Raw genomic sequence first — 28,000 nt, 5'->3', positions numbered from 1 at the left:
GCAATCAGCTGTAACATCTTGCTATTTTCTTCATAAATATAGTTAACTGAGAAAATTTTAAATTATGGTCTTTAAAAATGAGATGTTTTGTGTTTCCAGCTGATGTATGTAAGCCTATTAGTAGTAAGAAAAAGGTAAAACAACTACAGTACATTCTCTTGATGTCTAATTTGGAGAAGTGGGTGGGAATTTTTCCTTTGTGTAATGCTCTAGCATAGCTTACAAACATTCTGAAGAAATATACAATCGATTTCTTCATAAACATTTTTTTACTTCAGTTCAGAATGACAGCCACATAGTCATGTAAACTGATTCTCAAGAACATATGCTTGAATGTCCCCCTGATACATATATTAATACACTTTGATGCAGGACAACCCAACCCCCCCCCCAAGCTGTTTACAATAATTTTAACACTTGCGTAATTTCTAGAAGCTACAGATGATTAGGAAAGCAGATGAGTTCAGTGTGTAATGTACTAGAAATATCCAGAGTGAATATAACAACATGAAACTAGGTGGATTGATTTATGTGTAAAATATATGCTTTAACACTGTTTTTATCCAGTAAGCAAGCAAATCTTCTGATAGGCCATCACTTGATAGGCATGACGATAGTTAAGAATACTCCTTATAATTCCATCTCTCAAAATAAATCTCCGGTGTCAAAGATTCTTCCCAGTCAGATATTAGTGAGACTGTGCAATACTGGAGAAGTAGTCTAAAATGTCTTGAATAGTGAATTCCATGGTAATTCCAGATCCAGGATAACAACGTGCTATCAAGCCTTCAAAGTGCTTGTACTGGCGTATGAACTCATCTTGCATCGAATGCCACACAACCTACCCCCCAAAAGGAAGCGGAAATTTAATAAAGCAAATACTATCCATGGTTCAAATCCAAACCTCCCCAGGCTTGCCCCACTGACTGACCTTAGTGCTGAGGATAGTTCTGCACATGCCAAGGGAGTGTGCACGTGAGTGTCAACACGAAGGGGCAACCCTACCTCTGGGCTGCTTTACTTCAGACTATATCTGAGGGCCTACATAATTGAAGATTTCGCTATAAAAACAATTCCGTCCACTTAGAACATTAGTGAGTGAGGGAGGAGACAAAACTAGATTTCTCCTTGACATGTTAGTTTTCTTTGTAAAGATTGAATACTTAAGTATTCAATCATGCAAGGCCCCACCTACAATCTGAGGCAGTTCGACTGAAACACAGATTTATCACCACACCAAAAGCATGTAATTGTGTGCAGGGATTACGCACAGCTAAGCTGCCTTCATTGTGGCCTGTAAGGTTAACAGATGCATCCCACTCCTCCTCAAATGCCTTCTTCCCCTGGCCTTAAAACATGCTGCCCAAGTGACTGAATTATTTTATTTTATTTATTACATTTCTATACCACCCAATAGCCAAACCTCTCTGAGTGGTTCACAAAAACTAAAACTTTATTCAAAAATTAAAACTTTTATTCTGTTTAAAACATAATGAAACCATAAGGGGAAAAATGGAGTAAAAGCTAGCAACAGTGCAAAGGTCTAAAAACACATTTTTAAAAAAAACCTCTGAAGGGTCAGTTTTAAAACTGAAGGTCAGCTGCAACTCTTCCTGAATTGGTCTGACTTGGCAACAATTGTCCATGGTTTGGTTACATCATGCTTAGACTGCTGCAATGCACTCTATGTGGGGGCCACCCCTGAAGAGCATCTGGAAGGTGGCCGCCAGGCTGTTAACTGGGACATGGTATCAGGATCATATTACACCCATCCTGAAAGACGTGTACTACCTACCAATTGCTTTCCGGGCTCAGAAGTTGTGGGTCTTAACCTTTGAAGCACAATATGGCTTAAAACCTGACTATCTAAGCGACAGCCTGTATTTTTGTAAACCACCCAGAGAGTGTGGTTTATGGGGCGGTATATAAATGTAATTAAATAAATATTGTTATGAATCCGCCCAAGAACTGCAAAAGAGGGCCTTTGAGGGGACAATTACACATAGAGGCCTGTTTGTCGGGCACACATAAAAGAGCTTTCTCTTTTGTTGCCCCTATATTCTGAAATGTACTCCCTCAAGAATAATGATTGGCCCCCAATCTCTTGGCCTTTAGAAAGGGTGTAAAGAAACATTGTTTTAATGTAACCTTTAAAATGCGTAGCTGTTAATGTTTTTACTGTTTTTAATGCTCTTATTTGTATTGTTGCACGTTTCTTAAAAATCCCTTGATGGCTTTTTAGCAGATAAGGCAATATATGAATGTTAATAATAAATAATACATAAATAAAAGGCCTGGGAGAATAAAAAGGTCAAGACCAGGTGAGCCTCTCTGGGGAAGGCACTCCACAACCAGGGTGCCCCCACCGAAAAGGCCTCCTCCTTAATAGTGACCTAGAGAAAGGTCTGTGAAGATGATCTTAGGGTCTGGGCAGGTATATATGGGAAGAGACAATCCTTCATGTAACTTGGCCCCATGCCATTTAGAGCTTTAAAAGTTAATACCAGCACTTTGAACTGGGCCCCTAAACGAATAGAAATCACTGGTGTAAATCATCATATCGACCACATATAACACATTGCAGCCAATGGATAACTCTCTCCAGATAGGGTCATAATAGGTATATTAGCCTTAGCTGGTAAATGGTGCTCCAGTGACAATGGTGAGAGTTTCCCCAAACTTGCATGCAGATCTATAGTCCACTATACCTACTGTCATGCCAGACATTTCTAGCTTTATTCACAAAAACAATATAAAAACTTTTATACATTAACCAAGTCAATTTGGGATTATTCCCTAAATCACGATCTACCATCTATTATATTACCTGAAGTAGGTTTTCCTCTTCACACAGGTGTTTATCCACCTTCTTATAAAGGTTATCCAGTCCCTTTTTCACCTCCTTGCCAGGATACTCCTTTATAACTTTTCTTAGCTCTTGCTTATTGAATGCCAATTGGTAGCTCACTTCCTCTTCTCTCACACCTTGGGCCACGCGAGCTTCGACGCCCTCAAAGAAGTGCTGAAGGGAAATATAATTTATGATTTAGATTCTCAAACAGGGTGCTGCTCACCCTTAGCATCTTATAATAGTGAGCCTTATTTCTATACACTAAAACTGGTTGGGAAACAGTTTTTCTATTGATTTCACAGATGTGATACCGACTCAGTTCTCTCTTACTTGCTATCCAGAGATGTCATAAACCATCTTGATTAGTAGCAGGCATCACATTTCCACAAAAGTACGCATTCCCTGCTTGCACTATAGGCTCCCTGTGCAGTTATTTCTGCTGGTTCTGTTTTATAGTTACAGTGCTATTAAATCATGTGGATATTAGTCAGATTAAGCAGTAAGAGAGCAGGTGAGCCATTCTGCTCCCAATAATGATTAAAAGTGGACATATTTAACTATCTACAAGCCTGCCTCTCCAAAACGTGATGGGATGCTGCAGTGATGGCTTGTGTCCTAAAATGCCTTTCCTGTTTCGATAACAGCACCTTCCCTTCCCCAAATCTCGCTATCACACTATTGCATCAGAGGGGTGCAACAGAAGAGCCTCCACTCAGTTCTTTTGTGGCAGTGACCTCTGTGACGCCAATTTGTGTGGATGAGTTTATAACACACCCAATTGTCCCTCAATTCAGAGTAACATTATACATGTGTGACAGATGGCTCAGTGCTGAGCTTATGAGTAAGAACTTACACAGCACCATGTACATTGATGGTGCTATATAAATAAATAATAATAATAATAATAATGTGGGCCTCCCACACTATTATTCATAAGATACAGTTTAATAGTGATAATTTCTACTATGGAATTAAACACTTCAAACTAATATTTCAGTACTAGGTCTGCTCTGAGAAAGGCCCTTTGCTTAAATTCATGATCAACCATGTATTCAGGTCCCACAATCTCAGTATAGCTCCTCAGCTAATGTAGCTAGCTGATACTCTCTGGATACTTTCCCTTCATACAGCAGAAGGTGAAAAGCATGCAGAATTATCCAGTAGTTAGAAAAATCCTGTCAGTGTCATAGGGTAGTACGAACTAAACTCGAAGTCCAACTGATGTTTAGCTTGGAAAAAGGGAGGCTAAGGGGAGACATGATAGAGGTGTACAAAATTATGCATGGTATGGAGAATGTGGATAGGGAGACGTTTTTCTCCCTCTCTCAAAATACTAGAACCTGTGGTCATCCCATGAAGCTGGTTGGTGGGAGATCCAGGACAGATAAAAGGAAGGACTTCTTCACACAGCGCATAGTTAAACTATGGAATTCACTACCACAAGATGTATTGATGGCCACCAATTTGGATCCCTTTAAAAGGGGGTTGGATAAATTCCTGGAGGTGAAGGCTATCAATGGCTACTAGCCCTGATCGTTGTGTGCTATCTCCAGTATTTGTGGCAGTAAGCCTGTGTGCACCAGTTGCTGGGGAACATGGGTGGGAGGGTGCTGTTGCACCATGTCCTGCTTGTTGGTCCCTGGCCAATGGCTGGGGAACAGAGTGCTGGACTAGATGGACCCTTGGCCTGATCCAGCACGGCACTTCTTATGTTCTTAACCTAATATCTCCTATTATTCAGCAAGGAGCTCTGAAAACCCAAATTGGAAAAAGGTCAGACAATATTCATTAGATAACAAATCCAGTTAAAAAAGAAATTTCTTACATTTAATTTCTCAAGAGGCTGTCCCAAGGAGTAGATGACATAAGACTGCAGATGATCTGTATATTTCTGTTTAGCTTCTTTTTTCTCAGCCTCCAGGCATGAGATTTTCAATCGAGAGAGCGTTGCAAAAATATGGTGAAAATTCTCCATCATGACCACATCCCGGGGTGTCTTTTGGCTTTCATTTGCTACTTTCTCCACTAAAATAAAACATATCCCATACACACACAGTCATAGCAGGGGTCAAAAGACAGAGTCATTGTCTTTAACTCCTATAACCCTCCTATATAGTGATAGCAATTAGAAGGCACTGTGAAGCTATTCTGTCCTTTTCTCCGTAACAGTTTTTTTCTAGTAGCGGAAAGATGGTAGTGGTAAGAAAAAATAGAAGGGTGAAGGAGTGAGAGACAAATGACATATGGATCCGCCTGTAAAATTCCATGAATTGGGCAAGATGATAGTGCAATAAAATCCTCAACCATAAGCATACACATTTTGTTTTCAATTTTGGAGATGATATCTATGTGATTTTAAATATATTAGGAACTTTGAGGTGCAACTAAGACTGTGGCTATCAACATGTGGCTATGCTCCCCCATCCACCTGTCTGCGGTCCCTTCCACCCCTCCCCTCCCCTTTAGTCCTCCCCCTAGAATCCCATCAACCATTGCTGCCGAAAATCTATCCTGCTGGCGGGACTAGTTTGGCAGCTGTCTCATTGATCGCTCTTGCCTTGTGACTCTGCGGCCGACAAAATTACCAACAGTGGCCGAGGAAATAACCAATGGTGCCCTCCATACAACACTATAACCAATGGTGCTTCAAATAGCCAACTCTGCAAGTGTTGGTTATTTGCATTTGTTATTTTGGCCAAATAACCATCCGTTAGTTAAAAAACTTCCTCCACACAATCCAATAACCTACGGTGCGTTAAATAACCAAATGTCGATTATTTAAACCACCGTTGGTTATCGTGTGATGCTTACACATTTGTTAATACTGCCACAATGCAAATGCACAGTTGACAGATGGGCAAAATGGGTTTAAGAGTGATTGACAGTGTAATCCTATAGATGCCTACTCAGCAGTAATTCCAGAGTTCAGTGGGGCATACCCTCAGGTAAGTGGATATAGCAGGGCTAGGCAACTTATGGCCTTCCAAATGTAGGCTCCTATCAGCCCTAATCAGCCCTGCCAATGGTGAGTGATTAGGGAAAAACGGAGAGGGGAAGGATCATGAACACTGTCCTGGGGTCCTTGGATGAGGTCATTTATATGAGACAGCAGACCACTGATTTTCTGATCATAAGAGGAATCTTACCATTAGTGAAAACTCCCCTAATAAGTTTCAGATAGGCTTTATCTAGATCTCCTCGGCGTTCAGCATTTCTGAAAATAGATTCAGCTAGTGCTGCAAACTCCTCAAACTCAGCAACAAAGGGAAGAATTCCAACTTTACTCTTCTTGGATATCTTTACATCTTCCATCTGTTTTATTTGGTTACTCTGAAATGAAAAAGTAAAGCAGGTAGGCCATAAGTGTTTGTCTTAAACTTGCAATGAGACGGAACGGATGTACTCTGAACTGACTAAGGGATGGAAAGAGGTGGATCCAAACTACAATCAACTAGAAGGCAGCATGAATGCCCAGCTATTTAATTTTGGCTGCAGAGGGATTTAAGACCATTTTACAACAACAACAACAACAACAACAGAAAGAAAAGCAAAACAAGTTATCAGGTGATGTGGGACAGTAGAAGTGCTGGAAGAGAAGGTGAGTATTGAATTGGTCAGCAGGAAGGCAGAGGGATGGCCAAGTAACTCCTGAATTTGAATGAATGAATCATTCACACACACACACACACACACACACACACACACACACATACATATATATATATATATAAAATAATAATATATATATGAGATGGGTGTTTGTGACCAGCCACACCCAGCACAGCAGCCATTTTATGAATGGGCAAGCTCCCACATGGCAGCCATCTTGTATGAATGTCCACAAAACTCTCAAAACTCCAAATGTGCCCACCAATACATAACAGTTTGGGACACCTGCCATAGGCATACTACTGGTGGACAGTTATGGAATCCAGAGACCTCTAATTATAGCAGAACATTATCTACCTGTAGTTCTGAATCCCTCATCACCAAATCCTTCCCTAAAGTGGACAGTCTTTGCTTAACCAGCACTTTTATATGCTCCATGTACTCTTCTCTTTGGTCAACTTTCTGCTGAGAAGTATTTACATTTACACTTATTTTTTTAGTGAGAGGGAATATACAGCATTTTTTTTTATCCTAAGCGGTTATTGCCCCCCGACCCCCACCCCTCCCAAGGCCAAGCAGACAGATCCAATGTTTAGGAGATAGACAGGAAGTTTAACTGCAAGGCAGGGGCCCTTTGTTTATATTCAGAAAACTGTGTTAAGGGTAATGCATGATGGGACTAGAGAGCAGTGCCCCATTCAGCCCTTGGATCTCCATGTATCTGCTGTAATATCAAAATGGAACACAAAGAGAGACAATAGGTTTGGACATGCACAGGATTCCATGATACTGGGCATATATAGGTAGGAATTATGCATGAATGCACCATTTAGATATTATGCCAAATGCATTTAGGCAAGGGGTGTTGTGATGTGGTGCTGCTTCCTCTGGAGTTTTACCCAGTTTGCCAATTGTCTGCATAAACCCAAAGAACCCAATTACTAAAGCTATTGAAAACTTACAATGCACTTGTCAAAGTTCCTTTTGACAGTCACTAAAACATTTCCAAGCGTTGTGCTAAGGAAGGACGTCGGATCCACATTTTGTGCTGTCCATACATGATGGCTCATTTTCACTAGCATATAAAGGGAATTGAAGCTATCGATCTTGTCCCCCAAAGCAATAAGGTTATTCAGTTCTGGCTCAACACAGCGAAATATTTTTATCATCATCTGCCGGATCATGTGATTCCTGTAAAATGGGAAGCGGAAAATACAGATCAAAATTAGCTGAGTACTGTGATTATTTAGCTGGTTGTTTTTTAAAAAAATCTATAGGTTTTTTTTTTCATTTGCAGGTAAAAATTGGCCTCCAAATCTTCTGGTACAGAGCATAATGAGACACTGCCTTGGCCTTAAAGCATTCAACTTTTAAGAAACTTTACCTCTCATAATTCAGACTAACACAGGAAACTAGCCCAGCATTTTTCCCTACCCTTTGACAGTCTCTCTCCAGGGTCTCAGGCAGAGATCTTTTTATTTCACCTGTTACCTAATCCTTCTGACTAGGAGTATCAGGTATATTAGCTCTACCACAGAGCTATGCCCCCTGCCACACACACACACACACACACACACTATCCAAGGATTTTTTGTATGATCTATAGTTCCTGAAATACTTGCAATTCCAAACAGTCTTTCAAAAAACCCTTCATTCTTGTAATGCCGCCATGATACAAGCAACATTTCCCTCAATTTTACAATAACTAGCCAATTCTGATCAGAGATTTTAACTTGATTCCCTCGGGCCTAAAGCTAATGTTCTTGCGACACAACCATTCTCACTGCCTAGTTTGTAGAATTTATCCTATTACCAGTACTTGGTTACAGATATTTCTGGCATGTATTGCTCCCGAAACTTGATAAAAAGCCCAATGTTGTATGTAGATTTCAGCCACCGTCTTACCACATAGGCAGACTAAAAAAGACAATGTTTCATCGTTAAAGATACACTAAACAGGTTTACCGCTGTGGCTGCAGGGACCAATGTTTTTTTTCTCCCCCAATATCATACAAGGAGCATCCATTTTTAAGGTTGACAATTAATTAGACACACATGCAGTTTTTGCATGCTCAAATGTAAGCAATGCTAAAATACAGAAACATACTCTGAAGATATTGACTGAGGACCACCAATATTGTGCACCCTTGATAAAGTTCCTCCATCCATCTCCTCAGCATCACTCTGAAAAAGGAATCATGGTTTAGATGGAGATCACTCCAGAGTTATTAACAATTCAATTTTTAAGTCAATAATCTCCAAAATTAAGGGAGACATACCATTGGTGTTCCAGGAATACTAAGGTGCTGTTGAAGTTTGAAGAATTTACTAATGAAATCTTGTTCTGCAAGACACAGGGGCTCCAGTTCACTTAGGACTTGTTCAAAAATCTATAAAGATAAAAATATATGATTGATACACATGACTACTGCCATTACATTACATTTAAAAGTAATGGGATGTCCTTCATGATCATGCATCACGTTCGTATTTTCTATTATGGAATACAGGATGAGCCAGTGCTCTTTTACCTTATCAAACTTGGTTCTATCAGCCACATCAAGGTCAGACGCAGACATGTTGCCCATATCCAGCAACGAGGATGACTGAGACCTGCGATTCCCTGAGCCCTGAACTGTGAGTTTGTTTAGGCTGGAGGTTGAGCCTGTCAATTTCCCAGAGCTACCATGAAGGCCTAGGATTATAATGAAAGCCAGGTGAGAAGCTGTCCTAGATGGAATAATATGCTGCAACGCAATAAACACTGTATGTTATATAGCTTTGCCCTGTCTCCCTTAAGGTTGTCAGTGCCTCTCTTTCAGGATAGGCAGACTACTGTTGTGCTCGCACGTTTCTTCACTTAGGTGAAATCACAGGGAAGAAACTACCCCAGGAACAAACACTCAGTGACAGACACTTGGGATTAGCAAATACAAGGACTACTGTCGGGCCAGAAAAGAGCACAGGTAAGGTAGATAGAAAGGCCAGGTGCAATTCATAAAAGGGCATCTACTAGAAGCAAAAGCAGAACAAATGGAAGAAGTTACTATTTTTCTTAAAAAGAAAATAGTAGCAAACACCTGCTGGAAAGATAAGGAAACCTTCAAGGCCTGTTTTGGCCTTTTTTGGTACAAGTATTTCAACTGCTTGGCTATCCCTTACAGATAGACTTTTTCTGCCAATAAAGAGCTTCTTTAGCTTAAAAGGTGTTGGGACTACCAGTCTCTTTCTGTGCAGATATATTTATGCATTCACGCACCTTCTCGGCGAGAATTTAAAAGTGAGGGATTCTGTCTTGGATTCTAAAAACCAAGAATGAAAATGTCTTTCTACTCCCATCCTTCCTGTTTCAGCCACTTGCACCCCACACTACCAAGTATCTCCTGAGCGTTTGGGTGGGGGAATTCTCTGAAACACAGTGACTATGTTTGGATAAGCCTAGGCAAGTTTGGGCATTGCATGCTCTGCCTCTCCTCCAATGTAGCTGCAAAGAGACCACAAGTTTCTGCTTCCATTTTAGTTTAACCACAGTTTAGTGTGTTGTCCAAACCCTAAACAGTGGTTAATCTTAACTATAAGTGAAAATGAGCCGGCTTCATAAACTAGAGTTGAAGTCTTCTTGTTTAATTTCAGCTATGATTAGTAGAAACAAGTGAACTTCAAATGTTCATTTATAATGCAGGCTTGATTTCACTAACCATAGTTAAGATTAATCACAGTTGGCCAATGCAGTAAACTGTGGTTAATTTAAAACAGAAGCAAAACCCTCCAAACTCCTCTTCACAACTGCATTGGAGAGGAGAGTGTGCAAGCCTGAGGTTCATTCTTAAAATACTAAACTATATCCCTATAGCTCAGAGTCCTTTTATTCTAAGATGAGCCAAATCCTGCTAACTTGGTATAAGCAGAAAGTCAGATCACAAAAGCCTGGGGAACTTATTTGTGAAAAGGATTAGGCCAGTGCCGTGGAAACTATGGGCAGCTATTACAAAACCACTGCATACAAATGGCTGTGCAAGATCAAATAACGGCAGTTTGAACTGAAGTGCAGATAATGCCTGGTGGTGGAGAGGGGGGACTTTACCAGTGATCTGTCTCAGACCGCATATGCAGAAAAAGGTGTTCTCTCACAATGGTAAGGATTATGTGTGCAACACAATTACTCCTCTGGTAGTGCTGCCTGTGATCCCCACAGTGTGCTTGCAATCACCCTGTTCTGCACTGCAAATTGGTAGGGAATCCTCATGGACTGAATTACAGATTCAGTGTAAGCTTTAAAGTGATGCGATGCATAATGTTCCTCCAAAACATAATCTGTGCAGAGTCTGCCTACCTACCTACATTTAAAAACAAACCTCAGAACACATTTATATTGTATTTAGCCTGTAGTTCAAGCAGGATCCTATCGTCAAGTTTTCCTGGTCTCGCAACTGAAATTTTAGTTTTGTCGTAGCACACAGACATTTGCGCAAAAACATTGCACCCAACAATTCTGGGGTTAATAGGTTTTGCCATGACAAATACTTTTTACAGAGACATGAATGCACTGGCAATAACCACTTAAAGTGCTAGTCATACTCACTCTCCGTTTCCTGTTTGACAGCACTTTCTTTTCGAGGAAGTGTAGCTGGGATGGATTAGGTTGCAAGCATCAAAGACAAAGACAAGTTAAAAATGCATTTTTGCACAAACCATGCACGAGATGCAAGTTAAGCACTAGCTGGAAAGAAACATGCAGAGAACTATGAGAAGCAAGTAACTACAAGTTGCAAACAAACATAGCTGGGGAGATACCAATCTGGGATATTTAGCTACGCAGGAAGTGTGTGTTAAGTTTCAAGTTGCCCATGGAAAGCTTACCAGTATGCGTTCAGAGGGGAGAGAACAAATCAATGACTGTGAGCCCCGACTGTACAAGGGCCTCCATTTGTCCAGCTATGGCTGATGGAGCTCCCAGAGCACACAGGACACAACACAGGTAAGAGAAGGCAGGTCTTGCTCAAGGCATTTGGCTGCTCAAAGAGGCTATAGGATGCTAACTGTAGAGGTGTGGCCAAGGACCCTTTACAGGAGATTCTGAGACATATCTTTGGATTGCCCATGATCCAGGAGGTCTGTCCCAATATCCTCTGCAAATGTGGCTGCTCTTGGGATGTATACAGCATCCACTTCCCTTGGCCAACTTCTATTGAAGGTCAAGTGCCACTCCAAGTAACTATTTATTTAAAACATCATATTGTTTTATTATAATTATTATAATACTTGTGCGGTGAGGCTGGCGCTGACAATGGGGGAGCTCAACAGGTATGCAAAGAGTTGCACGTTACAAGATACATAGAAAAAGTCAAAATCACAGATTAACATTTAAAAACATGAGAAATGGTCCATTATTAGGGTGGAGTTGGGAGAGACCATGACATTCTTATGTCCAGTAATGAAGGCTACAAGAAGGCCTTGCAACAATTTGTATGGTGTGGCATTACATGAGGAAAATCTACATTTTAAGGGGAAATTATATCTAAATTGCAATCTCTTGTAAATCTGGTAAGCTTGTACTATCTCATTATTGGTTACTTAGCTACATTTCAATGCTGTAAACACCTTTCCATGTGGTATATAGGATTACATTAAATGCCTTCCAATCTTGAGATTAAGTCCAGGGTGGAGAACATTAATTCCATTTGAAACACACAATACAACGTATACTTTAGAAAAATTCATCCCTTCCTTCCCACCACTGGAGGGCAGGCAGCATTTCTGGAAGCAAACTATATTTAGTGTGAGTCCCCAAGAGCTACCAAATATAAATATTTCCCCCTGTGCTTACAGCAAAGATGTTCACTTCCACACATTTTAGACAAATACAAACCTGGCAGGATGTAACCACTGCTGGAGAACAGAAACTGTCAGACCGCAAACACAGAATCACCAGACTCTACATTACCTCTTACTAAAAGAGACTTGGAACTGCATTCCCATTGAGTACTTACAAATGGAAAGATGGATTACATAGGTAGAAGATCTGATGAACAATGTCTGCAGGAAATAAATACATGTGCGTTGCAATCCTACGCTCGTTTACTATGTTGCTCTGTGTTCAATTGGATTGACTTCTAAATGTGCACAGGATTGCAACCTTAGGCTCTAATCCTGCACAGACTTAATGAGGATAAAACTCCATTGAACACAGTGGGATTTACTGCAGAATAAACATGCATAGGATTGCCCTGTTTGCCATGTCCTGTTCTAAATTTATGGTTTCAACGGGATTCTTCTGTTTGAAAAAAATAATTACAATCCACAAACACTTCATTTTAACATGTGAGTTGGTACGACTTTTAGAACACTATGAAATTCTGGTGTATTCTACACCATCCTTAAGTTTCATTGGGCTTATTAAACTTTTTAAAAGGCCTTAATGTTAGTGTTATGAATAAAACTTGCAAGGGCCAGGATATTTATATGTCTTGCTTAGCATGTATTGTTTTATTTTACAGTACATGTATTGTACAGTAGGATTGTTAATCCATCCAGATTAAAAACACAAGATGTCAGCAAGCTTAAAATTCCTGGATGTCTCCATTGCCATGTATAACGAACTGTGCATATTGCATGGATGTTGCTTTGATTTTACTGAATCAGTATCCTGAAATTGCTCCAGGGAAGCATTTTGTTACAAGTTGCATACGAAGAGAATAATTGTACAGAATAAAGTGTTTGACACACAGCCTCTAAGCAATCTTTCGAAAACAAAACAAGAACATAACAAATTTCAGTTGCATATAGCTAAAGGTATGATTTTTCATAGTACGGGTAGGACTATATATATTCTGTAGTTGAAAGAAATCAAGGTTCTGGTTCCAAAGTAACCCAAATTGCATATCATGAAAAAGTGAATATTCAATCTGTACAAATTATGCACATGGACAATGAAGTGTTTCTCCCCCCCACCCCCACACATACATATGTCATTCTGTTTGCCCTGTGGCTCCAAAAGGAAGGCAACCTTGCTCTTAGCATCAGCCAGCAGATTAAGAACTGCTAGAAATTTGCATCTTTTCCCCATGCAGTAAGAAAATCCCTCACAATGGCAGCCAATTCTCTTAGGCTTGGCGTAGGGGTGGGAGAGAAGGGAATATTTAGGACAATACTAATTTTTTTTTGCTCTTTCTCCTCACTGGTATACATATATAGTGTGTGTGTGTGTGTGTGTGTTATAAAATGAGAGATGAAACAACAGAAGCGCCTCACCCCCGACTCTGGAAAACCTGCTCTGTCCAACCTCTCTGGCTTCTGGATATGTCATCAAGTGTTACTCATTTATGTTTGCGTTTATCTTTGCAGCCTTAAGGGCTAGCAACTTGCCTTAAAAAAGACAAACCAAAGGAGGTTCAGCTGTGGGAGTGAGAAAGCCTCACGCACTATTGGCTTGCAGCTCCTAAAAGATTACCTCTGAGGGCATGTGGCTCAGAATAGAAGAAAGCTTCCTTACCCTGTAAAATCCTACCCTATTCCAAGGTTTTGGGACAGATTATGTAATTTATGTTCAGAAGAATACAGAGTAAGGGTTATTTTGCAAGACTAGTAAGTGCAGAGGTTCCTTTGGCTACTTTCAGGAGACTAGGGAAGGAACAAAAAGCATCAAACTGGGGCAAACCAAGAACCTTTCATGAATTCCGCCATAAGTCTTTATGTACCATGCCAATACTTCCTACGCTTCCAATTGTGACACACTGTTCAACGCCTACTGGATTTTTATTTATTTATTTAAAATGATCCCCTCATAGTTTCCAAATATCTGCACTTAATACTTACAAGTGCCATGGTTCACTGAGACCTCTGAACACAGCTCAAACTGATGGCACTGGGATTGCCACACAACAGATTCACATGACCACATCTTCAGAAAATCATGCAACATCAAGCACAGTTAGACTGTCAGTGGTCCAGCACTCCTTTACTTGTCAAGAACAAGACAGACTCCACAAAGAGTGCATCATTTAATTCGAAAAACTGCATCATGTCTACTAGACGACCTGAAATTTACTTGCTCAAAGCCTGTTGTAACGATTACTAAAATATTTGTTAACACTTGCAAAAGCAGGAACCTCTTCCAATTATTCTGACACTATCTACCGTTAAGAAACAACATCGAAAAAAGGTTGCCCTTGTAAGAAACTTACCAAACTTCTTCCCTTCCTTGGTTGCACCTGTCATTTTAATCTTGACAACTTCAAAGAAATCCCTTATTTCCCTTTCATACAACCGCGATAAGTAATCCATATAGTTCTTAAAGAAAAACAAATGCAGAATTATAGGCATAGTTGGGCTCCTCAAGAAGAGAAAACATGACTTGTGTAGACATAGAGGGGCAGTATCCAATGCTGCCTGCCTACTAGTCAGCCCTACTGCTTGCATAACAGGAAGCTAGCAGTTCCTGAGGCGACCAAGTGGTTTCCATAATGGGGCAGGTCAGTGGTGCTTGCAGAAGGGAGCTCTGCTGACCTGTCCTGTTCTGGAAACAAGCGTTTCTGCTAATTTCCAGGTTTGCTTTGGGAACTACTAGTTGTTGCACCTGCAGTAGGTCCTGAAGGGGGAAGAGCATTAGCAGAGGTGCAGTGGCGATGGGCCTGTTCACACAATAAACTAAGCCATGGTTAGGCCACTAACCCTTTTGCCGCAAACATGCCCTTTTGCGAGCAGGTTTAAACCATGGTTATGTAGCCACTATGGTTAAGAATGGTTCGCACAACATGCTAAGCCATAATGATTAGCTCAAAAGTGTTGTCTGAACAGGACCAGTATTGGATACTGCCCACATTTTGGATCATTTTGACAAACCAAGAGATGCCTTCCTGCATCATACAATAAGCTGACTGGAGCAAAACAAAAAAGAGATTCCCCTTATTCCCCTTACTTGACCATAGACCATACACCCAATAATCCCTGCTTTTCAATGACAGAAAAGTACAAACCAACATATAGCCATTAGCTTGCAAAGCCGAAGTCTGATATTACATTGCAAAGTCCTCAGAATATTGGGAAGCATCCAAGTCGACACTACTGCTAACATACATTATGTTGCACTAGCATAAGCAACCTGTAGCACAATGCCAATAGCATCTGCAGTGTGACAGGTTTCCTCAGAAAACCCGTCACTCTAGCAAGCCCTACTGGAGTTGTGCTAAGAGGCCACCTGCTAGCACAATGGCATTTACATTGCCGTCTGTGTTGACTTGAATACTACCCATCACTTGCCCTTGATGCAAAAATTCCAAGTAGCACCCAAAATCCACACACCTGGCTGCCTTATGTATAAAATCTAGTTCAGGCTTGACTTCGTCAATTTTGTTTCTGTAGCAACCTAGGACTTTTAAAAAGGTCATGCATTTTAAATGTTTAAATGTTTTAATAATGGAACGTATTTAATATATCCTTAAATTTTGTATAATTCTATTTATAGGTTTAACTGTATAGGTTTTAATTTTGTAACGCCGCTTTGAGGCCCAGCATGGGAAAAAGGCGGGATACAAATAAATATCATCATCATCATCGCCACCACCTTGCAGGCAGGTAAAAATATTATTTAAATAGTGCAATACAGAATATATCTACATATAAATGCAAAAAAGCAATAAATAAGCCACGGGTCCTGCTCTTAGCTTCAACACCAAAGAAGCGTGTGCAAGGAGGGATGTTATGAGCACCTGACTGAGTCTGGGAGCCCGACGGACTCCCCCGTGTCCTTTCCCCATTGCATAAATACCAGCCATAAAGACCCCATTTACGCAAGAATACAGGCACCAACAGAGCATTTGCGCCTTTACCCTTGCATAAATGGGGCCTTTACGGCCACCACTGATGCAGCAGGGGAAGTGCTCAATTTCTGCAGCGAGGGCGAAGGGCTCCTGAGCGCTTGTTGGGTCAAGCCTCAGAAGCTCACAGGGCCCGACGAGTGGAGATGGATGCAGGTGGGTTTGGCCACCCCTACGTGCAAGTACTTCAAAAGGTGTTGCAGCTGAAAATGCAACCTTGAGTCCAATAAGAAGCACCAGAGAAAGTCTGCAGTAGCTACAATGAGCAAACTTTGCTCTTGACCCAATCTTGAGAAGTCAAAAGGAAGAATGAAGAGGCACAGCAGTAGCTTCCCCAATATTCAACAGCTAGCAGTTAACACACTGGTGAATTATCTCAAATCGCCATTTACATTAGCAAAACAAAGGGTGGCTTGACTTTCCCAAATAGCAATAGGTTTCATCCGCTATTTCACTCGGAATCTGGGCCACTCACCTTTGTTAGCCCTTCATATTTCCCGTAATCCGTGTTCTTTAACCACTCCATCAGTTTGGCGTATCGGAGCAAGTCTCTGTGAAAGGGATGATGGTTTGGTAATGTCAACTCAATGGAGTGCTGAGCCAGCGTGGAGCTTTGGTCATGGCCCTTGGCAGAAGAAAGCAACAAAAGGAAGTTTTGTGAGTGAACACAGTGGTAGAACTGCACAGCTGGAAACCCTGAGAGATTGCCACTTTGCCAGATACATGTGGCTTGCCATTTATTAGGTATGCCTTCCAGCTGTTCTGTGTTCCATTTTGTACTTTAAAAAGCAGAAAATTATAATACAGACTTTTCGAAAACAAAACACTGAAAGGACAAAATGAATGCTGAGCTACAAATTACGCACGAAGAATTCATCAGGAGTTGCTTTTTCTGCTTGGACATTTTCAAAAGGGCTCTCCTTAACCTTATATTTCAGGAATAAAATACCGTCTCTTGAATTAATTCCAGTTTGCACTGTTGGTCGTGTACAATCAACTTCCACACCCACTTAGGCAGAGTGAAAACAAATCCTTGTATTTTGTTTTGTGTTTTGACTCTTGATTAAGCCAGATTCTCCAGAGTTCTTTTTTTTTTAACAAAAGAGAGCTTTCAACAAAAATGTGATGTACGCTTTTTTAATGCAACTCTAGACAAGATTTTAAATACAAAACAAGGCCAGTTAATAGACATCATTCACATACATTTAAGCCACTTTGTCACCCATTCACTCAACTGCTTAAGGAAACACAGCATCACTCTATACAAGCACAACAGAGTCAACGAATCAATTTCTGTTAGACACAATTTGCAGTTGAAAATGGAAGCCGTTTTCTCTCCTTCTTGAGTCAGGTAAACTTAATGTGATCAGTGCCAATATTCACATACAGAGCTCAAAGCTACCAGGATAATTAGGAATCCTATACACTAATAGTAAACTCATTATCCAAGTGTGAATCCTTATGTAATAAAAATGGCACCATCTACCCACAAGAAGGAAATATCAAAAGGCTGGAAGAACCCCAAGACTTGTAGAAATACAAAAAATATTGCGGGGGGCAGGGGACTAAGAGGGGAAAAAACCCAAAGAGCCCAATAAGGTCTGAGCATGCTCAGTGGGCACTGAAAATGGCAATGTTCTGCTGTAGGTCTCAATGGTTTTCAATTATATGGGGGGGGGGGGGGAAATGTCATATTTTGGAACGCCTGAACTATCATTTAATTCTGAGAGCTAGTGAATCAGAACTATCCGTCTGGCTTCCCTCCAACAGTAACTCGCTTTGATACAGTGTTAGCCCAAGCACAAACAAATGCACTTACTACAACTCCCAAACACTTCACAGTCCATGATGATTCAACAACATCATCTTTTACAAAGCGTATTAAATCACTTATGATGGAAGCTGCAGAGTTGAGGTAACAGCTAGGAGGGTTTGTTGCCTCAAATCATAAGCAATATTTTTTTTCTATTTTGCAGAGGCAAGACTGCAGGAAATAGTTAGGCTTAGCAAGCTTTTTTTATTTTTAAGAAGAGGCTGAGTAGATTAAAGCAGCTTGATTCAAACACTGTACTCACAGAAACTGAAAGATAGTGGGACCTGTTACTCTCCAGCTCTATAAACTATTGGGAGATAAAATAAAATAAAAAACTGTTGAGTAGAGACACTCATGCAATCCACTCTGGACAATATATTGTGAATGCACTACCTACGAAGCTTCAAAACAAGGATGACACAGAAGTCTAACCAAATATTCCTTTGTGAGGACCATACCAAAAAAAAATGTTATATATAAACAAACATCTCAAAATAGCAAGAACAGAAAGGGAACTACCATAACAGTTTATCATCATGATGTATTTATCTCTATTATTATTATTATTATTATTATTATTATTATTATTATTATTATTATTATTAACATTTCCATACCACCAATAGCCAAAGCTCTCTGGATGGTTCACAAAGTTAAACCCATAAAATACAATCATGTAATAAGACATAATATAAGAAACCTTTAAAATTTCAAAACAGAATTAACACCACAGTAAAAACCAGTGTGCAAGCCAATGGCAGTGTAAAGATAAAACAAAAACTTAAAACAACAACAACCCTGAAAGACTAAAAGGCCTGGAAGAATAAAAGGGTCTTCACCTGGCAGCAAAATGACCGTAATGTAGGGACCAGGCAAGCCTCTAAGGCAGGGTTCCCAACCTATTTGGACCAGTGGGCACATTTGGGAATTTGAGAAACTGCAATGGGTACCAAATTGGCTTGCCTGGAGGATGTGGCGAGTCACACAATGGCTTCCATAGAGGCCTGGCGAGTCGTGTGTATATGGGGAGGAGAGAAATAGCACCCTGCTCCCCATGGCAGCTCCTCCACCCCTCTCTCTCCGCCCATGCTAAACAGAGAGTCAGGAGGGGGCTGCTGGATAGGGTATGCTATGTTACAGCGGGAATGGAGGAGTCCCGGAAATCGGGTGGAGGCACCATCCATGAGCAGAGCTCCACTCAGGAAGATGGTTCTTTCCTATTTTGGGGGATCCCCCTGCCCCACAATCTCCCCCTCAGCAGGTTCTCCTGACCCTTTGTGTAGCATTTGCTGGGGAAAGGGGAGCCGAAGGGGTGCCATGGCAAGGAAGTCCACTTCAGTCAGTGTAGTTGCACGTACCTACATCTGGATTCAACCCATAGTTCATTGAAAGCTCTGAAACCCAAAATGAGCAATCAGCTACAAAACCTTAAAGTTGAGAAAAGAATCATAGTAATAATAAAATACCTGCTGAACGAATACATTGTTGAGGTGACTGGCCAATCTCCGCGCAAACTGCTCCCGCAGGTCGCTAAAGCGCTGCTGCTGCTGCTTGACAGCATGAAGCATCTCATGTCCTTTTAATCAGAAAAATGAAAGCAATTGCTTCAATAAGGAGGATTTTTGAAAGAGAGAATGACTAGAAGGAACCAGAACGCTTCAAGCAGAGACACCATGACGTTAACGTTACTTTTTGTTTGTTTAGCTTATATAACTACATACCTGGCTGAAGAGCTACATTCATACATTGTAAAAGAGCATCGGCTGCATTAGTGCAGGCCTCAATGCCCCGAGAGGATGAGAGGTCTCCTTCCTGGAGGGCCTTGATGTGACCTTTTGCCAAATCCATATGGTTCTGCAGGAAGAAAGATTCACATGGTTAGGCCCAGCGCTAAAGGACTTACTTTTCAAATGCCAGAGGAAGGGGGCCAATTTTTTTTTAACCTCCCAAACACAATCCTCTAAAAACTGCTTTCTACACATGATAATGGTTCTGAAAATTAGCTTTCATGTTTACATTTGTATAAATGTCATAAGAATGTAATAAAAGCCATGCTGGATCAGACTAAGGGTCCAACTAGTCCAGCACTCTGTTCACACAGTGGCCAACGAGCTGTTGACCAGGGACCCACAAGCAGGACATGGTGCAACAGCACCTTCCCACCTGTGTTCCCCAGCAACTGGTGTATATAGGCTTACTGGCTCTGCCACTGGTGGTAGGCCAAAAATTTCAGTAGAATTGCCAGTGCATCTTTAATTAAGACAGTCCTTTACGAGTTTATAGCCTTAAAGCTAGACTACTGCAATATTTTCTACTGAGACTGCCCTTGATGACTGTCCAGCAACTTCAACTGATGCCAGATACAGCAGCCTATTACAACACTGCTCCAGTCTTTACATTTTTTCCTTCTTGTCTGTTGAACCGCACTCAAGATACTAGTTTCCCTAAAATGTTGGCTTTTTCACAAATCTGCTTGGTCCCTACATACCTAAGTTCCATCTGTATGACCCATCACAATATTAAAGTAAACTAAGTCTGCCTTCCTAACAATTCAATCTATAATCCAAAACATTTGGAGGGTGCCAGGTTGAGGAAGGCTGTTTTAGTTTGTAGGAAGCAATTAAACAATTGGTAAAAAGAAGCTATTGGGCAAACCTAAAGCAGTTCTTTGAAGTCCAGCGTATGCAACTCAACATGTTATTGATGTTTAATATAACTGCAGTGTAATAATTGCCTTTTCTTCTATTGTAATGCATCCTGAATTTTTGGTATGAATGGACTATGTGTTTGAATGAGCAATTTCATAAATACTTCTCATGCTTACAACAAGGAACTCTATCTCCGATAGCAGTTTCAGGTTGTTAGTATTGCTAAGATGAATTAGATGGTTGCTTTCCGAAATCTGATCCATTTGTTCTTTTACGCTCTGCAGCATTTCCTCATAACTGCTCAGCTTCAGTTCGATTTGGTCCACCTCTTTCAGTGCCTCATCCAGTAGTTTCATCAGAATGTTCACCTGTTTCTCAGAGGCCATGATTGATTGAATGTTTGCCTACAAAACAAATCATGTCAGTTAGCCAACAGTCAGACACTAAGTAACACTTATGTTTCCAATCTTTAGTCAAGATTTTATTCCAAGGAAATCTGATATTTCAAGAATAAAACCGGAACATATGTCTTGGAACATAGCTGATTAACAGGTAAAAAGAAATATAGAATTATTATAGTGGCATTGACTTACAGCCTGGTAAGTAGAACTGAGGGTGGCAAGAGGATGGTAACGTTCAGAAATTAACTCTCCCAGTTCAGAAACTGAGTCCATTACAAAAGCAGAGCTTAAGCATCTTCTCAAATTTGACCTTGGCTCCTAACAGGCTTGCTGCTATCCCTCCTCACTATCACCTTCAATAACTGCGTCAGCTAAGGATAGTGTGTCTCCTCTGAATGAATGCTTGGAGGCAGTAATGGGCTGGATGAGGAAAAACAAACTGAAGCTGAATCCAGACAAAACAGAGGTGCTTGCTGTCAAGGGCTCTGACCTAGGTTTGGAGGTGTGTCAGCCAGTTCTGGATGGGGCTACACTCCCCCTGAAAGACTGTGTTCACAGTTTGGGGATGCTCCTGGATCCGTCGCTCCAAATGACAGCCCAGATGGATGCGACGGCCAGGACTGCCTACTATCAGCTTCGGCTGATACGCCAGCTGCGCCCCTTCTTAGAGTCAGTAGACTTAAAGACAGTAGTGCACGCACTGGTAACCTCAAGGGTTGACTTCTGCAATGTGCTCTACATAGGGCTACCATTGTACCTAGTTCGGAAACTTCAACTAGTTCAAAATACGGCAGCCAGGTTGGTCACCGGTACATCTAGGGGTGAGCATATTACCCCAACATTAAAATCACTCCACTGGCTGCCAATTAGTTTCTGGCCAAAGTACAAAGCGTTGGTCATTACCTTTAAAGCCCTAAATGGTTTGGGTCCAGGTTACCTGCAAGATCGCCTTCTCCCATATAGTCCGCCCCGCACACTCAGGTCCTCTGGGGTGAACTTACTTCAGTCAGCTAAAACTAGGCTGACATCAGTTTCCCAGAGGACCTTTTCTTCTGTCGCCCCCAGATTGTGGAATGGCCTGCCGGGGGAGATTCGTAAAATTAAGTCTCTATGTGATTTTAAGGCAGCTTTAAAGACTAACCTTTTCCAGCAGGCCTATCCAGATCAATGTTAAATCATGAATTTTTAAGATGTATTGATTCCTGTTCTAATGTTGTTCCCCGCCTCGATCCAAAGGGAGAGGCGGTAAGAAATTAATTATTATTATTATTATCCACTTGTTTCTCACTTAAACTTAGCTAGTAGCCACAACAGTGAAAGCTGGCAATGAGCCTTTGATTATATCCAACAAAGTTGCCATAGCAGGATAAGAACTCAGGACCCCTGGGAGTTGAAGTCTAACACATCTGGAGGGCACCAGGTTGGGGAAGACTGCTGTACGGGACTTAGGCTTGCTATCCTCAAATACGACAAAGCACTTTTGAAACAGTTTCAAATGCAGTTTGTGATATACTACCGAAGAAGCTGTCCAAAGAAAACAGCTAGAAGTTCCAGTGGACTAGTACCAGACAAGTCACTCCTGTGAACCGAAGCAGACACAGGAAGTTGCCTTATAGCAGGTCAGACTATTTGGCCACCAAGTTCAATACTGCTGACTCTGACTGGCAGAAGCTCTCCAGGGTCTCTGGTTCTTGGGATCCCAAACATTTCTTATTCTTTAGCCAGTAAGAAGCAGTCCAAAGTCCAAACACAGATCTAGTGTTGGTGGTTAAGAAACAGAGGTTTGGGGAACACTGGATGAAAATAAGTTTTAAAAAACATACTCTATTAAATATAAACGTCAGCTGTACAAACTGTGTTATGCGCATGTGTTGAAACTGAGGAGTGCCGGAAGAATTCCTACATTTTACACAGACATAGAACTTTCCAACTAGCCCTTGTAAAGTACACAGTCATGCATTATTTCACAAAAAAAATCCTTACCCCATCTAGCACTTGCAGCTCTCTAGACAGCTTGTCAGCAAAGGCTTCTGCATTAGAGATGGCATATTCACAGCCTTCCATCATTATTTCAATGTCCTGCTCTTCCCTTGCATTTAACTCTTGATATTCATCCACTGCCTCTTCATCTCCTCCTGTCACATTCTGATTCTCGCCACTTGGAACAGATTCTAGAGAGAGAAGCAAAAAAAGAACAATTGTGGGCATGAAAAATGGATGCAGCATATACATTAGCATCTTTTTGACTGATGGACAACAGCATCTAAGAAAAGGGAAGATAACTGTCCATAGAATGCAAGCTTCTTGAGATTTCTTTTAGTGATAAGACAGGAAAGACTATCCCCCAGGTTCTTTAGAATATTAAAGAAGCTAACATCACTAAAAGTTAACATTCTGTTTTAATTTATTCAGGCCCTTAATTTGGCACTGAAAGGGAGATAACTAGAATTTAAGATTCTGCAAGAAAAAAGTTCCAGCTACATTAGAGACCTACTCCTGTAACTATAACCAGCCAGCAACCTGAACTCATGCAGGATCCTACCTTCACATCTTAAGGCAGCAGATGTTTGCCCTGGTTAATTGAAACTGACTCTTGTCCTCTGTTATTTCCTCCACAAATTTTGAAGTTAGCGGAAAACATTTTCATTCGCAAACTGTTTTTAAAAGATCCATTCTAGGTTTGCTCTTAACTATTTCTCTTTCCTTACAATTTTCTGCCTATTTATAAAAAAAATCTTGCTGGGATTTCTAAACAGAGTTCTCTTCATTCATTTTAATAACTAACAGAATGTTATTGATTATCTTTACCGAGTACAATTGAATTTTAAACAAAGTATCACCAGATATGCAAAAAGCTAGTGTTACTTAATTATATCTCTAACAAATACTTGAACCATAAATCTTAGTTCTGGCTGATTTACAATATCACCAGCGCAAGATAATCAAAATTTTCTCTTAACACATACTGAAGAATATTTTGATGTGCACAAATATGATAAATGTATCAAAGGGATAGCTTTATTTACATCTTTCCCACGTAATTTATCTTCTCCTATGTCCTATATAATTAAAAGCTTACATAATTTAAATACTCCTTTAATCTTTATTGTCCCTTTTAAGATATGTTTAAAAGCAGATCATTCCGGGATATACTTCATATCCTGCAGAAACAGGTCTATATTAACTCTTGATATTGTAAAATACAAGATATTATATTCACCCTTGTTACACCTTGAAATGAGACCACATGTTGTCCATGTACCAAACTACAGCCCTTCTAATTCTAAAAAGATGAGTCTGGACCTCTCATTATAGCCTTCTCAATTTGATACAATAGCAAAATCGAGAAATAATTTTGGCAACAATTTACTTTTATATTTAAACCAGACTTTCAATCAATTTGGAACAAAGGAGAAAATACGATTCTAACTGATTCTATTAAATATTATATCAAACAAGTTTTATCTGAAAGAAACCCATAAGCTAAAGACAGTCATTGGGATGCAAGGTAATATTTATCATGAATGGCCAATCCTTATGCACCGTGTGTCTTTATGCAGACAGGCTTTTTTGTTCTTATATAAATTTCAATTTCAGTTTGCAGATAGTACAGAAATGTAACTCATACTGCAATAGGAAAGAAAGATAAAATTTGGGAGCACATGCATTATCAATCATGCATTCTGAGTTAGAGGACTAATATATTCCCAGAGACCATTTTTCTCATTTAATTATTTTAATATTTACTGTTGAAATCATGAATAGTATTCATGATTAAGAAAAAGAAAGTTAACTGACTTCAGAGCTTGTATTGTTTTTGCTCAACTTGAATGTTGAGAAAGACGAAAGCTAGTAGTGACTATTTTAAAATCATTCCTTATTATTCTTACTGCCTTTTGGGAGAATAGATCTTTAGATCATGATGTTTCAGAGAGAGGAATAATTATTTCAATTATAGAACTTCTTAATAAATCTTAAACACAACTGTATGAAATTCAGATAAATTCCAAAGGTATTCCCCATTTATATTGTACTTGCAACTTTCTCAGTAAAAAACATGTGTTCTCTCTTTTCTCGCAAAAGGTTTGAGTAGATCCAAAACCACATCTATTTGATTCCTATCCTACTACTCGCACCCATATAAAAAGACTTCCTCTGAAATCACAAAGCATATACTATTGTTTCTCTTACCTCCTTGTTTATACATGTAATTGAACTATCACTGGGTTTACTGAACCTGCACACAAAGCTATAATTTCTTGTCTCAGTTCCTATCGCACAGTCCCTTTCAGGTTTGCAGAATGCTGACATGTTGGTGTGCTGGTCATCCACAAAAGCACTATGATTTTAGAAAAAGCAAACATCTGGAAGCATTCTAATGATACTTTTTAATCTAATATATTAAACCTGCTTCTGCCAGTTCTAGTCAATTCCTTCTCCCATCCCATTGCAAGGTTTCCACTATTTACATTTTCCCTTTAGAATGTTTACCATTATACAACAGTCCACCAGAAGACTCATTACTTTAACAGGCAATCAAATAGCTGTAAACAGCTCTGGCTTGCTACTCTCTGACATAATAATCAAGGGCCTAGTTCTTTTTTATAATTAATTTTATTGATTTTTAAAAAACAAACAAAACATAAATAAACAATAAGATAACTTTGGAATACACTGACTACCATTTGTCATAAATATCATATATTACAATACAGAAGGGCCTAGTTCTAAGGTGATAATTCTGAGATTGGGCTATTCCAATCGAGACCATACGTGGGAACTTGTATACATCTGACTTTCTTCCCCATACATTTTTTCCTAGAGCCAATCCTCACCTCTTGCCTTATCATTTAGTGTGGAAACTGAAGCCCACGTATCACTCCATTGACCTCTGCAAAGATCTTATTACCCCAATCCTCTTTTAAAAAACCCAGGCAGATCTGAAGCATTTTATTTAAAATGTCTACTATCAGATTGGAACCCTTTGATTACACACAACGTAGCACAATTCTGTGCATCTGCTATCACCTACAGAAAAAATATGGTAAATCATAGAACAGCAGAGTTGGAAGGGACCTACAAGGCCATCGAGTCCAACCCCCTGGTCAATGCAAGAATCCACCCTAAAGCATCCCTGACAGGACAGTAAGCCTTTATAGAGGTACCATTACTATTACGTTTATGACATCTTGTGTTTCAGATATATGACTCTTGATCCTCTGTCTTTAACTGGCTTGCTTTCACAATAGTTGTAACTGTAGTTACTTTAACTTGTCAGCTAGTGACTTTTGTCACCCTGTTCTTAATTTGGCTTGCTTTTATAATTACTGTATTTCTAGCTATTTTTAATCTGCTGGTCTATGACCATAATAAATAAATAAATAAAAATTCATCCTGGAATGATGCTATAACTGGGGCATTATAGGGAGAAAGAAAAAGGCAGCCAGGCCACCAAGAGTGGAACTGCTGTTGCTACTGATGCTGCCATGACAAGCCATAACAAAAAAGGGGGAAGCTTTTGCCACCATGCTGCACATAGTGAGCCACCTCCTCCAGGACATCAACAAACTTCATTGTCACCTCACTGAAAGATCCTGACAAATGTCTCCCCATTTCGAGAAGCTCTGAATTTTACTCCTCACCTGTTCCCCACTTAGTCAGTTAGCGGTGTTAAAATGCAAACACTGACTTTCTAGGTTTGTATTTTTAAAAAGTCACTTTAAAGCTAATTCTGTGGGCTACAATTTTTGAAAGAATATTCTATACTAAAAGAATGTTCTACTATACAGGAAACCTCTAAGGATTCTATAACACTTGCAGGTAGCAACAACTGCAGACAAATTACTTCCTGGTTGGCTCTTTATCTGGTATACAGAAAATGAAAATCATACCCACAGAGCCCGAAATAGCACAATATTTATAACTATTCCCCAGCTAGTTATAAAGCCAGATGCCTTTCTGAATTTTGAGATGAGGAATGCCTCCCTACCTTAATTTGAGCTTCATAAAACATCCTTCAAATATAACAAGCTTCAAGCTTTTATTAAAAGGGAAGAACTCTGACTTCTGCTGTGGCTTGGGAAAGGCGCTATATGACTTAAAGCAATATTTTGACTGGCTTTGAATGGCAGCAGTCACATAGTTTTATGTATTAATCCATCATAAGTTTCACTGGCAATAGCTCAAAGTATGAGACTTTCCTAATATCGGAAATACCTGCTTTTTCTTTTCCAGAACAGAATTAATGAAATATATCTAACAGGATCACAAAAACCAGCAAAGAGAACCCATAAGTGATGTAAAAAAGGATATGTGCATTGTTGATATGTTCCTTATTCTTGCTAACATGTGCCAATCTAATAAACTCCAGGGCCATTAAGCTCGATTTATTAAAATGTCTTTAAAAACTTAAATAAGCTCAAAGTCAGTTTTAATTACTGCCGAAAGAATTTGAGTAAATGCCAAACATCAATTTCTTTTTCAAAATTAGTTAGTATATAAAAGGGTCAGTTTACAGTGCAATCCTAGGCATGTCTATTCTGACATAAACCCCACTTAATCCAATGGGACATACTCCCAGATAAGTCTGTGTAGGATTGCAGCCTGAGTGTGTAAATTAGATCAGGGTGTAGGTATGTTAAATGTAATACGTATTGCATTAGTTCAAGATAAATATTTTAAACATCAAGATATGTTCAAAAGAACATGTTGAAAATGGTCTGATCCGAGATTTTGAGCATAATCTTGAGTTTGGAGGAAACTATAATGCAGATTTTTCAGTAAGGAATCAGACCATTTATTCAGTTATTATTGGAAACTTTAGTCCTAACAGAACGAACACACACACACACACACACACACAA

At 39.9% G+C, this 28,000-nt stretch overlaps 1 protein-coding gene across 3 annotated transcripts in view; it reads right to left on the bottom strand.

The window, feature by feature from the left end:
- Nucleotides 1–248: 248 nt before the first annotated feature.
- Nucleotides 249–28,000, bottom strand: part of EXOC1 (exocyst complex component 1) — a 33,607-nt gene continuing 5,855 nt past the window's right edge. For 2 of the 3 annotated variants that reach the window (XM_063136327.1, XM_063136328.1), the window contains 16 exons: nt 23,121–23,308; nt 20,913–21,140; nt 19,810–19,942; nt 19,555–19,664; nt 18,351–18,395; nt 16,751–16,900; nt 14,644–14,749; nt 11,043–11,087; nt 8,992–9,155; nt 8,740–8,850; nt 8,568–8,644; nt 7,423–7,651; nt 5,998–6,181; nt 4,677–4,876; nt 2,828–3,022; nt 249–841 (listed from right to left, as the gene is read on the bottom strand). In XM_063136327.1, coding sequence (XP_062992397.1) covers nt 689–841; nt 2,828–3,022; nt 4,677–4,876; nt 5,998–6,181; nt 7,423–7,651; nt 8,568–8,644; nt 8,740–8,850; nt 8,992–9,155; nt 11,043–11,087; nt 14,644–14,749; nt 16,751–16,900; nt 18,351–18,395; nt 19,555–19,664; nt 19,810–19,942; nt 20,913–21,140; nt 23,121–23,308 — 2,318 coding nt within the window. In that variant the 3' untranslated portion in view covers nt 249–688. The remainder of the gene's footprint in view (nt 842–2,827; nt 3,023–4,676; nt 4,877–5,997; nt 6,182–7,422; nt 7,652–8,567; nt 8,645–8,739; nt 8,851–8,991; nt 9,156–11,042; nt 11,088–14,643; nt 14,750–16,750; nt 16,901–18,350; nt 18,396–19,554; nt 19,665–19,809; nt 19,943–20,912; nt 21,141–23,120; nt 23,309–28,000) is intronic. The other variant, XM_063136329.1, reaches the window with a different exon arrangement.

The sequence above is a fragment of the Elgaria multicarinata genome, chromosome 10 (genome assembly GCF_023053635.1).
Source record: "Elgaria multicarinata webbii isolate HBS135686 ecotype San Diego chromosome 10, rElgMul1.1.pri, whole genome shotgun sequence".
In the NCBI taxonomy this organism is placed as follows: domain Eukaryota; kingdom Metazoa; phylum Chordata; class Lepidosauria; order Squamata; family Anguidae; genus Elgaria; species Elgaria multicarinata.
The sequence above is the reverse complement of the archived record's forward strand: the minus strand, read 5'-3'. Positions and strand labels throughout refer to the sequence as shown.